The sequence below is a fragment of the Schistocerca americana genome, chromosome 9, assembly GCF_021461395.2.
Source record: "Schistocerca americana isolate TAMUIC-IGC-003095 chromosome 9, iqSchAmer2.1, whole genome shotgun sequence".
NCBI lineage: Eukaryota > Metazoa > Arthropoda > Insecta > Orthoptera > Acrididae > Schistocerca > Schistocerca americana.
This window is the reverse complement of record NC_060127.1, coordinates 75,137,264-75,150,995: the sequence shown is the minus strand read 5'-3', so window position 1 is coordinate 75,150,995 and position 13,732 is coordinate 75,137,264. Positions and strand designations below refer to the sequence as shown.

General features: G+C 43.1%; 1 protein-coding gene across 1 annotated transcript in view; it reads left to right on the top strand.

Moving 5' to 3' along the window:
• LOC124550665 overlaps window positions 1-13,732 on the top strand; it is a 50,540-nt gene that overhangs the window by 20,142 nt on the left and 16,666 nt on the right. The window contains exon 2 of the mRNA XM_047125389.1: window positions 9,268-9,413. Within this exon, the coding sequence (XP_046981345.1) occupies window positions 9,268-9,413 (146 nt within the window). The remainder of the gene's footprint in view (window positions 1-9,267; window positions 9,414-13,732) is intronic.

Below are 13,732 nucleotides of genomic sequence, written 5' to 3'. Positions count from 1 at the left end.
ATGAAAAATCAGCTTCACTTGTGAATTAGAAAATAACAACTGTCAGCTTAATTACTTGGACCTCAGTATTGCTATTGACAACGACAAACTTTCTTTCAGTATTCTCGAAAACCACTAACACAGATCAAATTGTGACCGCTAGTTCAGCGCATCCTCATTCCCATAAGAAAGCATTTTTCCATTCAGCCATTCATCGTGCAGTTCCTGTACCTTTGTCACCTGGCAAGCTTAATGAAGAGACGAGCATAATCACAACTATTGCAGTTAATGACGGCTCTGATCCCACGTTAGCTGACAAGATCTTCAAAATTAAAACTGACACTAAAGTGACCACCTTAGGCAGCAGTGCTGTTTCTGACAGTAGATAGTACAAAAATGTTTTCTCGATATCCATTTTTAGGCCTTAATGCGTACAAAATTCGTCGTCTCCTGATTAAAAAATATGGATTCAAAGTTGCCTTTCCAATGAACAATAACTTGCAAAAAAATCTCATTCACAATGTTAAGTCCACAGTTGCTTCTATACACAATTCAGGAGTGTGTAAAATCACTTGTGATATGTGTCTCGTTTATTATATAGGACAAACTAGAAGGTCTTTTAGTGTCAATTACAAGGAACATTTTTTGGGAGAAAGAGGCAGTAATATACACAATTCGACTTTTGCCGATCATCTGCTAATTTATGGACACAAACCGAAAAGCGTTAAAGGAATTCGATTTTACTTAGAGAAAAGAAAGATCATAAGCTAGATGTACTCGAATAGCTGGAGATTTTCAAGCATATTTCTAAGAACGATGGCCTCATCCTCAACTATGTAACAAAAAATTTTGAGTGGTTTCAATCGACTGCTCGTTGAATTAAGATTCCATTATTTCTACTGTATTTTCCTGTCTGTGGTACCGATACATCATTTTCTTCGAATCTCATAGACATGTGCTAGCTAAGTTACCTTCATGCAAATATTTTCTGGACTGTACAGCTGTCTGTAAAAAAAATTTTCCATATCATTCTGTCCTTTACGAAATAATAATTTCTGTAAAGCCTAATTGTCAGCTCTTATTTATATTTAATCTGCTTGTCTACTGTTAATAATACTGTCGATAATACATTAAGCTCTGTTCTTTCATATTTCTTTTTAAAATTAACTGTCGTTTTTTCAGTTGTTTCTGTTTTAATGTTTCAAATGGGCACATGTTAGTGTCCGCGCCCGATAGGCGGCGCAATTTCTATTTCATATTTTTAGCAACTATGCTGGATGAGCACTGTCAACGAAACAATGTATACAGGATGTCGCAGCAGGAATGGTCAGTATTCCGGGTTGCGAAAGGAACGATCATTCGAAGCTAAAAATTCTAGTAAATATGGCTTTTGTGGCCTTCATCTTCAGAGCTGGTTTTGAGTCCAGCTAGTATTTGTCGCCTATGGATAGACTCTCCTGATGTATTCTGACACAAATGACACTAAATTTAGCTCAGCGTCACATTTACTACACGATAAAGTATAAAATAAATATTGGACTCGTCTGTAGGAATATTTGCAGCTAAAGGCGGAGTACTACTTCATCTTAGATAATGTAAAACAAATCTCTTCTACTGCAAGATCTTTGCTTTCCATATTCTGAGAGGATCTAGTATGGGCCAAAACGTGGAAACAATCACCAGTAAACATGGGCACTTGTTCAGTAGAAAGGTGTGTTTCACAGCAGCGAAGATGAACAAGTGCTCTTAGCTCTTAAGGCAAACAGGTTGGAGCACATGTTTACCAGACTTTTTTGCTGTAAACGATCGTTCTTGTCACGTTTCTGAATGCTGATCATTTCTTCTCGGACTCTCTACATTACAATCTCAGCGGCAACCATTTTCGAAGCAATTCGTGAAACAATATTATCTGCAATGCTGATTCTTCATAAGAAGTAGCAGTTCACAGCAGATAATCAGTAAAATAGTATGCAAGTAGCAACTGAATACACGACACACTATTTACTTACATGTATATCGCGAAAGATAACTAGCTGGAAATACACCTACAGACGAGTCCAGTATTGATTTTATATGTAAAATTTAAATTTTGATTTTTTACTTTATCGTGTTGTAAATGTGACTGAGCTAAATTTAGTGTTGTTTGCATCAGAATACATCAGGGTAGTCTATACGTAGGAGACAAATACTAGGTGGACTCAAAACCAGCTCTGGAGATGAGGTCTTCGAAAGCTATTCGAAAATATTCATACCAATACTCACTTGCTTGCTGATACCCCCACCTTTCCAACAATGGAGCGTACCAAATGACATTTACAGTTATCAGGGAAACTGTTGTAAATGTAATAGTGTTTATAACATTGATTGTTTGTTGTAAGTAAAGTAATAAACAGCATTTAAGCACAGTGGTGTATACAGGGTGAATGACCTAAAACTTGCACCGCAAATATTGCGGAAGTGTAGAGTGTTATTGATCTGCGTTAATCACAGAATGGACTGGTAGTCAGTGGCTCGTATAGTTAGCCAGTGTATTTTTTATGCAGACATACGTTTTTAAAATGGAACAGTGCTTATTGATATTAACAGACTAAAAGTAGGGTAAATTACAATGCCAGAGGTGTTTGTTGCAGGATTTTAGTGGGAGTCGTTTCTGAGGCACTGTGTTTTGAAAATATCCCACAATTTGACTTGTACAGTACCTGTGGTGGGAGACACTGAAGAGCAACACAAGTGCATACACTAGTTATGTGGATTATGACCAGTAACAAGTCAACTGACCGCCACAGATTGTTTTCAGAATTACCACCGACAGCGGCAATACACGCGTCCTGGCTGATATGGAGCGACTGCTGCACACGTGCTAGCATTTCAATGGAGATGTCCGAGCAGGCTGCAGCAGTATAGCGTTGCATATCATCGAATGTGGTGGTATGTCCTTGTAGGCAGCGTCCTTCAGCTTTTCCCACAGAAAAGAAGGTTGAAAGGTCTCTGTTGGATTCCTTTCATGTTTGATTTCTTAAATCTGTTGTCATTTACGGCATAAATTCCTCTTCTAAATTTACTGTGGCGTTTCTGACTATCTGGGAGGAGACTGAGTAGTGGAACGTGTTACCTTTACACTTAAACAAGAACGATCTGTCACACCACTACACTTTAAAACACAGTTTATATGTAATTCATGTCACACAGTCTCATACGGAACCTACATCCGCTATCTTTTATATACTGTATATGATAAGATACTGTCATCCCCCTTCCCTTCTGTGTGAGAGTATGAATGAGCAAATGTATTTGGAGTTGCATGCTTGAGGGTAGCAGACAAGCCTGTCTGCTAGACAAGCATAAATTCCTCTTCTAAATTTACTGTGGCGTTTCTGACTATCTGGGAGGAGACTGAGTAGTGGAATGTGTTACCTTTACACTTAAACAAGAACGATCTGTCACACCACTACACTTTAAAACACAGTTTATATGTAATTCATGTCACACAGTCTCATACGGAACCTACATCCGCTTTCTTTTATATACTGTATATGATAAGATACTGTCATCCCCCTTCCCTTCTGTGTGAGAGTATGAATGAGCAAATGTATTTGTAGTTGTATGCTTGAGGGTAGCAGACAAGCCTGTCTGCTAGAGAACAGTAGGACCAACGTCGGAACAGGTAGCTACGCTTCCTAAAAGCAAAGAGGTTTCTATCCTTAGTATGGTTCTGTCCGTCCGTTGTCATGTTGGTATAGGAAGCTGCCCCTCTGGCCACTTCCGCTTGTCTTTGTGAGCCACCCTCAGGAAGCACGCTCGGCAGTAGGCCGTTGCTGTGGGACCGTGGCGAGCGTCTGAAGTGGTAAGATCTCCGGCTAAGCGCGTGTCTGCTAAGTCCGTAGGACAATGTATTTGTTAAGTTCAGCCTAACTGAAAATTTAATCATCTTTATTTCGGGTTTAGCTCTAAAATATCTAAGGTTATCTTAAATTGCAGCGTAGTGTAATTCTCGTGTCAAGTTCATATTATTTTCCGGTTGTTGCTTTGTTACTACTTTGTGAGTAAAGTCGAACCACGTGTTGATCAGTAACTCTAAGTAAGTTCATCAATCTTAAATGTGAATGCTTGTGTGATTATAACGTCTCGTCTTGACAATATTTTACAATATAGCAACTTTTCTTTATGCTTTTCTTTATGTTCAACCCACGTGGAGTGTACTTTGCGAGACCAGTACCACGTGCTTATATAACTGTTTGACCCATCAGGTTAATAGTAAGACGTTAGTAACCAGTTCAAGGTTTTTCTTTTGTCAATTGCTTTTCGATCGAATTTATTTTAATTATCAAAATTACTGTGGAGTTATACGCTTTCTGTAAACCAAGTTGACCACGTGGAGCATGTGGTGTAATCATCAAAGTAGCCTTCAGCTATTCCTTTTGGGAAGATTTTACAAAGAGTTAATATGAATTTAGTATACCAGTGTGTGGTAATTACATGACGGACAGGATTGTGTTACGAACGTAATTTCTTTGGGTGAAAACTGAATCTGTTGGTTGTGGTTAATTTCTCCTTGCTTATGTTTCAACGTTCTTTGGGTGTTGTTTTGTGAATGCAGGGTTGTATGCAGTCTCCCAATCTTGGCTCCATATTTGATGTGTTCCGTAAGATTAAAATCTCACATTTTTACAATCCTTAAACAAGGCACCAGCTCAGTTATAACTCACGTATAATATGCTGAAATTTCAATGAGCAATCTTAAAATAAATTTCCAAATATAAACTGATTTCTTTCTTTTTATTTAAAGTCTCCTTTTTATATATAGATATATTACCGGTTGTTGTATGACTGTAAAAGATTATAATCAATGTTAGTCTGTTTGGGAATTTGGTAAACTTAGACTAGATACCTGATGAAACAGTTGCTTAGTAATACAAGATTAACTTCCCCAGACAGCTCACAGCTTTTAACCCGCTTTTATTCTACTATTAGCACCCGATTTCAGCATAGCACAATTCATGTAGCAATATTACAAGGTCTAAAGGCGTCAAATCCGGGGAATGGGCTGGCCGAGATACAAGTCCTCTGCCGCCAATCCAACAATTTGGAAACAATTCGTGGAGACCTGCTGTAGTACTTCGTCCGCTATGGTCTGGACAGCCATTATGTTGGTACCAGAGGTTCCTCTTAGTCTGCAGAAGAGCGTCTTATAGCACACGTGGAATATGGCCTGTTAGGAGGCTGTGATACTGGAGCACGTTCAGTGTTCCGTCTTTGAAATAAGAGCCTATAGGCTGATGATTCACTATCCCACACCAGGGTCTAACATTCCATCTGGCGAAGGCTTCGGGGATTGGATTGTCAACAGATCAATACTGCATGTTCCGGCCGTTTACCTGGCTGCGATTGGTGCCGGCCGCGGTGGTCTCGCGGTTCTAGGCGCGCAGTCCGGAACCGCGCGACTGCTACGGTCGCAGGTTCGAATCCTGCCTCGGGCATGGATGTGTGTGATCTCCTTAGGTTAGTTAGGTTTAAGTAGTTCTAAGTTCTAGGGGACTGATGACAACAGCTGTTAAGTCCCATAGTGCTCAGAGCCAGCTGCGATTGGTAAATGTGGCTTCATTACTAAACGAGATACATGGTACATGTTGTTGTGGTCTTCAGTCCTGAGACTGGTTTGATGCAGCTCTCCATGCTACTCTATCCTGTGCAAGCTGCTTCATCTCCCAGTAACAACTGCAACCTAACTCCTTCTGAATCTGCTTAGTGTATTCATCTCTTGGTCTCCCTCTACGATTTTTACCCTCCACGCTGCCCTCCAATACTAAATTGGTGATCCCTTGATGCCTCAGAACATGTCCTACCAACCGATCCCTTCTTCTAGTCAAGTTGTGCCACAAATTTCTCTTGTCCCCAATCCTATTCAATACCTCCTCATTAGTAATGTGATCTACCCATCTAATCTTCAGCATTCTTCTGTAGCACCACATTTCAAATGCCTCTATTCTCTTCTTGTCCAAACTATTTATCGTCCATGTTTCACTTCCATACATGGCTACACTCCATACAAATACTTTCAGAAACGACTTCCTGACATTTAAATCTATACTCGATGTTAACAAATTTCTCCTCTTCAGAAACGCTTTCCTTGCCATTGCCAGTCTACATTTTATATCCTCTCTACTTCGACCATCATCAGTTATTTTGCTCCCCAAATAGCAAAACTCCTTTACTACTTTAAGTGTCTCATTTCCTAATCTAATTCCCTCAGCATCACCCGACTTAATTTGACTACATTCCATTATCCTCGTTTTACTTTTGTTGATGTTCGTCTTGTATCCTCCTTTCAAGACACTATCCATTCCGTTCAACTGCTCTTCCAAGTCCTTTGCTGTCTCTGACAGAATTACATTGTCATCGGCGAACCTCAAAGTTTTTATTTCTACTCCATGGATTTTAATTCCTACTCCGAATTTTTCTTTTGTTTCCTTTACTGCTTGCTCAATATACAGATTGAATAGCATCGGGGAGAGGCTACAACCCTGTCTTACTCCCTTCCCAACCACTGCTTCCCTTTCATGTCCCTCGACTCTTATAACTGCCATCTGGTTTCTGTACAAATTGCAAATAGCCTTTCGCTCCCTGTATTTTACCCCTGCCACCTTCAAATTTGAAAGAGTATTCCAGTCAACATTCTCAAAAGCTTCTCCAATCTACAAATGCTAGAAACATAGGTTTGCCTTGCCTTAATCTAGCTTCTAAGATAAGTCGTAGGGTCAATATTGCCTCACGCGTTCCTATATTTCTACGGAATCCAAACTGATCTTCCCCGAGGTCGGCTCCTACTAGTTTTTCCATTCGTCTGTAAAGAATTCGTGTTAGTATTTTGCAGCCGTGACTTGCCATATGGTACACATGGAGTATCATATCTTAATGCCCATCTACAGCAGTTAACACGGTTCTCACGATCATTTCCATGCAGCTCTTGAGGGAAAGAGATGTGATAGCGATGGAACGTATGTCGATGGATAATGTGCAGGACACTTGCCTTACTCATGACACTTCCTCGTGCGATTGCGCGGGAGCTAACGTGCGGATCAACTGCAACGGCAGCGAGATCATTAATTTCACCCTAATCTGTCGTCAGTTGTTTCCTTCTGCTACGCTGTCTAGGTGTTACTCTACCACTTTCAGGTAACTGGTTGAAGAGGTTGATAAACCGCTGCTGAGATGGTTAACGTCTATTGGGATATCTTGTCGCATACACCATACAACAACGAGCTGTACTCTTCCTAACTCTCCATACACCAAGAGCATGTCGGCTGCATTGATAAATCCCACCGTCCACTTACGACCTACTGATTGTATTGTCACTCACTAACCGGCTAAGAAGTCCGAGTGGTCTGAAGAAACACAGGCACTCTTTAAGGAAACATAACAACATTGTATCTAGCAACTACGGAGGTTGAATGGCACAAAAAGTGTTGTTGTGGCAATTTTTAATATACGGTATCTGGTAAACGACTCGTACTACATTCATGCTCATAAATGAAGGATAATTGCTGAATGTGGTGCCACACAATGTGACAACACAAAACTGGCGCTAACAGCATAGGCACGTAGGGAACACACACGACACTGATCTGTAAGTCCACGGTATTGGTCATAAGTTGAGAAAACCGTCTCGAAACACATGTGCTACAAAACGTCACTGTTTCATCTACCCCGACATAAATGTGGGATATGATTACCATGCACAGGTACACAGGCCGCACAACGGGTTGGCATACTCTGGATCAGGTGGTCGAGCAGCTCCTGGGGTACAGCCTCCCATTCTTGCACGAGTGCCTGTCGCAGCTCCTGAAGTGTCGTAGGGCTTTGAAGACGTGCAGCGATACGTCGACCGAGAGCATCCCAGACGTGCTCAATGCGGTTTAAGTCTGGAGAACAGGCAGGCCACTCCATTCACGTGATATCTTCCGTTTGAAGGTTCTCCTCCACAATGGCAGCTCGGTGGGGCCATGCGTTATCATCCATCAGGAGGAAGGTGGGACCCACTGCACCCCTGAAAAGGCGGACATACTGGTGCAAAATGACGTCTCAATACACCTGACCTGTTACAGTTGCTCTGTCAAAGACATACAGGGGTGTACGTGCACCAATCATAATCCCACCCCACACCATCAAACCACGACCTCCATACAGGCCCCTTTCAAAGACATTAAGGGGTTGGTATCTGGTTCCTGGTTCACGCCAGATGAAAACCCGGCGAGAATCACTGTTCAGACTACACCTGCACTCGTCCGTCAACAGAACCTGGGATCACTGTTCCAATGACCATGTACTATGTTCTTGACACCAGGCATTATGGGCTCTCCTGTGACCAGGGGTCAGTGGAATGCACCTTGCAGGTTTCCAGGCGAATAAACCATATCTGTTCAGTCGTCTGTAGACTGTGTGTCTGGAGACAACTGTTCCGGTGGCTTCGGTAAGGTCCCGAGCAAGGCTACCTGCAGTACTCCGTGGCCGTCTGGGGGCACTTGTGGTGAGATATCGACCTTCCTGTGGTGTTCGTGTGTGCTGGAATCGCTGCCATAATCTTGAGATCACACTTTGTGGCACACGGAGGGCCCGTCCTACGACCTGCTGTGTTTGAGCAGCCTCCAGTCGCCCTAGTATTCTACCCCTCATATCGTCATCAATACGTGTTGTTTGAGCCATTTTCAACACACAGCCACCATTAGCACGTCTGAAAACGTCTGCACACTTACTCGCTGCACCGTACTCTGACATGCACCAACACACCTCTGCGTATGTGGACTGCTGCCAGCGCCGCCATGCGACGACCGCAAGTCAAATGCACCGCGTGGTCATACCCCGGGGTGATTTAAACCCGCAAACCGCCCACCATAGCGTTGTTTCATCATGTATCACCATTATCCATAATTTATGAGCATGAGTGTAGAATGCTACAACAAACACCACTGACATTCTGATTTACCCACCTCTTATTTTGTTAATGTAAATGGGAATTGATGTATTTAAAAAAAAAAAGGGTATGCATGCCCAAAAATACTGTATTATTACAATCTGTTGATTAGCTAACAATACGATCGCCTGACTACTAATCCATTCTGTGAAATTCGCATATCAAAAGCACTTTCCATTTCGGCGATATTTGAGGTGCAACTTTTAGGTGCTTCGCCCTGTACATTTACCAGCGGAAGTGTTGAAGCGGTAGTAATAGTTGGTCTGGTCGACTGACAATAGGCAGCTAACTGAACGAACGCGTGTGTATGTGTGTTGCAGCCAGTGCGGGATTTGGCGGCCGTGAGCTGCGCCCCGTGCGAGTCGGCGGACGAGCCCTCATCGCGACGACATAGACTGGCGATCCCGCCCAGGACGTCCAGGAGGCAGCCGTCGCCCCCTCGCGCTGAAAGGACTGCCAGGGACAGGTGAGTCACCTGAGGCGGCTGCTCGTCCGTCCCTCTCTCCTCCACTGTCTGTCTGCACAAAACGCCGAGTCCCAGATGAGCCCACTGGGCGAGCGAAGTGCGGTTCCTAGCTCTGCTTCTGGGAGCATACACTGTGTCCCAGATCAGCTGCCTACAGCTCTCTTTGTACGACCGCTTTTCAGCACAAACACACACACACACGCACACACACACGTCCCTGGATCAGAGTGCAAACAAATACACTCGAATCGTATCTCTACCTATTCACATGTTTCAGTGCTAGTCGCTATTGGATACAGCCAGTTACGAGTTTTGGTCTTTATCCAGCATCTTTAGAGCGACAGAAATGTCAAGTATACAGAAAGAGCTAAGCCACCCTGCTAACCCACTGTCATTGTAAGTGTATACACACACGAAAAAAATCGCAACACCAAAAATAATGAATGTAGCGTAATGAAATTTCGGGAACACATTTGTCTAGGTAACATATTTCTGTCATTAACATTGCAAGATCACAGGTTAATGTAAGCAAGAGATAAGCCATTGCAAATGTGAAATGCTTGTACATTAATAACACATGTAACCTCCAGAATGTTGAATGCAGCCGGCCGGGTGCCCGAGCGGTTCTAGGCGCTACAGTCTGGAACCGCGAGATCGCTACGGTCGCAGGTTCGAATCCTGCCTCGGACATGGATGTGTGTGCTGTCCTCAGGTTAGTTAGGTTTCAGTAGTTCTGAGTTCTAGGGGACTGATGACCTCCGATGTTAAGTCCCATAGTGCTCAGAGCCATTTGAGCCATTTGTTGAATGCAGGGATGCATTGCGCAAGCACTGTGTTGTAAAAATGCCGGATGTCAGTTTGTAGGATGGGACTCCACACCTGTTGCACTTGGTCAGTCAATACAGGGACGGTTAATGCTGTGTGCAGACAACGTTGTAGTTGTTAACCGATGATATCCCATTGTACTCGATTGTAGATAGATGTGGTGTGGTCCAGCATGCCAACGCAACACGTCGATACTCTGTAAAGCATGTTGGGTTACCACAGCGGTACGTGGGCGATCGTTATCTTGTTGGAAAATGTCCCATTTGTGTTCGACTGGAGACTGATCTGACGACTGAAATCGTTATACGTTTTCTGCCGAAATTTTTACAAAGGCACAGACCGTGTTTGGAAAGGATAGATTGCGTGTAACCGGTGGTGGCGTGTTTGTCGCTGTTAGTAGTAGTTTATCCTGTAGTAAAGTAGAAGTGGATAGTTCCTGTGAATTATTATGGGTGGAGGTTACACTCAACAACCGAGCTAGGTTAATAATTGGCTCCTTTTACCGACCTCCCCACTCAGCACCGTTAGTGGCAGAACAACTGAGAGAAAATCAGGAATACATCCCACATAAATTTTCTCAGCATTTTGTAGTCTTAGGTGGAGATTTCAATTTACCAGATATAGACTGGGACACTCAGATGTTTAGGACGGGTGGTAGGGACAGAGCATCGAATGACATTATACTGAGTGCACTATCCGAAAATTACCTCGAGCAATTATACAGAGAACAGACTCGTGGAGATAACATCTTGGACCTACTGATAACAAACAGACCCGAACTTTTCGACTCTTTAAGTGCGGAACAGGGAATCAGTGATCATAAGGCCGTTGCAGCATCACTGAATATGGAAGTTAATAGGAATATAAAAAGAGGGAGGAAGGTTTATCTGTTTAGCAAGAGTAATAGAAGGCAGATTTCAGACTACCTAACAGATCAAAACGAAAATTTCTGTTCCGACACTGACAATGTTGAGTGTTTATGGAAAAAGTTCAAGGCAATCGTAAAATGCGTTTTAGACAGGTACGTGCCGAGTAAAACTGTGAGGGACGGGAAAAACCCACCGTGGTACAACAACAAAGTTAGGAAACTACTGCGAAAGCAAAGAGAGCTTCACTCCAAGTTTAAACGCAGCCAAAACCTCTCAGACAAACAGAAGCTAAACGATGTCAAAGTTAGCGTAAGGAGGGCTATGCGTGAAGCGTTCAGTGAATTCGAAAGCAAAATTCTATGTACCGCCTTGACAGAAAATCCTAGGAAGTTCTGGTCTTACGTTAAATCAGTAAGTGGATCGAAACAGCGTATCCAGACACTCCGGGATGATGATGGCATTGAAACAGAGGATGACACGCGTAAAGCTAAAATACTAAACAACTTTTTCCAAAGCTGTTTCACAGAAGAAGACCGCACTGCAGTTCCTTCTCTAAATCCTCGCACGAACGAAAAAATGGCTGACATCGAAATAAGTGCCCAAGGAATAGAAAAGCAACTGGAATCACTCAATAGAGGAAAGTCCACTGGACCTGACGGGATACTAATTCGATTCTACACAGAGTACGCGAAAGAACTTGCCCCCCTTCTAACAGCCGTGTACCGCAAGTCTCTAGAGGAACGGAAGGTTCCAGGTGATTGGAAAAGAGCACAGGCAGTACCAGCCATCAAGAAGGGTTTCGAGCAGATGCGCAAAACTATAGACCTCTATCTCTGACGTCGATCTGTTGTAGAATTTTAGAACATGTTTTTTGCTCGAGTATCATGTCGTTTTTGGAAACCCAGAATCTAATCTGTAGGAAGCAACATGGATTCCGGAAACAGCGATCGTGTGAGACCCAACTCGCTTTATTTGTTCATGAGACCCAGAAAATATTAGATACAGGCTCCCAGGTAGATGCCATTTTCCTTGACTACCGGAAGGCGTTCGATATAGTTTCGCACTGTCGCCTGATAAAGTAAGAGCCTACGGAATATCAGACCAGCTGTGTGGCTGGATTGAAGAGTTTTTAGCAAACAGAACACAGCATGTTGTTATCAATGGAGAGACGTCTACAGACGCTAAAGTAACCTCTGGCGTGCCACAGGGGAGTGTTATGGGACCGTTGCTTTTCACAGTATATATAAATGACCTAGTAGATAGTGTCGGAGGTTCCATGCGGCTTTTCGCGGATGATGCTGTAGTATACAGAGAAGTTGCAGCATTAGAAAATTGCAGTGAAATGCAGGAAGATCTGCAGCGGATAGGCACTTGGTGCAGGGAGTGGCAGCTGACCCTTAACATAGACAAATGTAATGTATTGCGAATACATAGAAAGAAGGATCCTTTATTGTATGATTATATGATAGCGGAACAAACACTGGTAGCAGTTACTTCTGTAAAATATCTGGGAGTATGCGTACGGAACGATTTGAAGTGGAATTTGAGAGAGTTCTTAGAAAATGTAGTCCATCAACAAAGGAGGTGGCTTACAAAACAGTCGTTCGACCTATACTTGAGTATTGCTCATCAGTGTGGGATCCGTACCAGGTCGGGTTGACTGAGGGTATAGAGAAGATCCAAAGAAGAGCGGCGCGTTTCGCCACAGGGTTATTTGGTAACCGTGATAGCGTTACGGAGATGTTTAGCGAGTTGAAGTGGCAGACTCTGCAAGAGAGGCACTCTGCATCGCGGTGTAGCTTGCTCGCCAGGTTTCGAGAGGGTGCGTTTCTGGATGAGGTATCGAATATATTGCTTCCCCCTATTTATACCTCCCGAGGAAATCACGATTGTAAAATTAGAGAGATTAGAGCGCGCACGGCAGTCGTTCTTACCGCGAACCATACGCAACTGGAACAGGAAAGGGAGGTAATGACAGTGGCACGTAAAGTGCCCTCCGCCACACACCGTTGGGTGGCTTGCGGAGTATAAATGTAGATGTAGATGTTTTAGTGCCAGTCGCTATTGGATACAGCCAATTGCGAGTTTGGGTCTTTATCCACCAGCTTCAGAGCTACAAAAATAGCAAATATACAGAAAGAGCTAACCCATCCTGCTAACTCACGATCATTGTAAGTGTGTACACTGACGAAAAAAAAAAAAAAGCCATTGCAAATGTTAAATGCTTGTGTACAAGGACACCCTCCAGAATGTTGAATGCAGGGATGCATTGTGCAAGCACTGTGTTGTACACATGCCGAAGTCAATTTGTACAGTACTTGCCATTAAAATTCCTACACCAAGAAGAAATGCAGATGATAAACGAGTATTCATTGGACAAAAATATTATACTAGAACTGACATGTGATTACATTTTCACTCAATTTCGGTGCATAGATCCTGAGAAATAAGTATCCAGAACAACCACCTCTGGACGTAATAACGGCCTTGATACGCCTTGGTATAGAGTCAAACTGAGCTTGGATGGCGTGTACAGGTACAGCTGCCCATGCAGTTTCAACACGATACCACAGTTCATCAAGAGTAGTGACTGGCGTATTGTGACGAGCCAGTTGCTCGCCCACC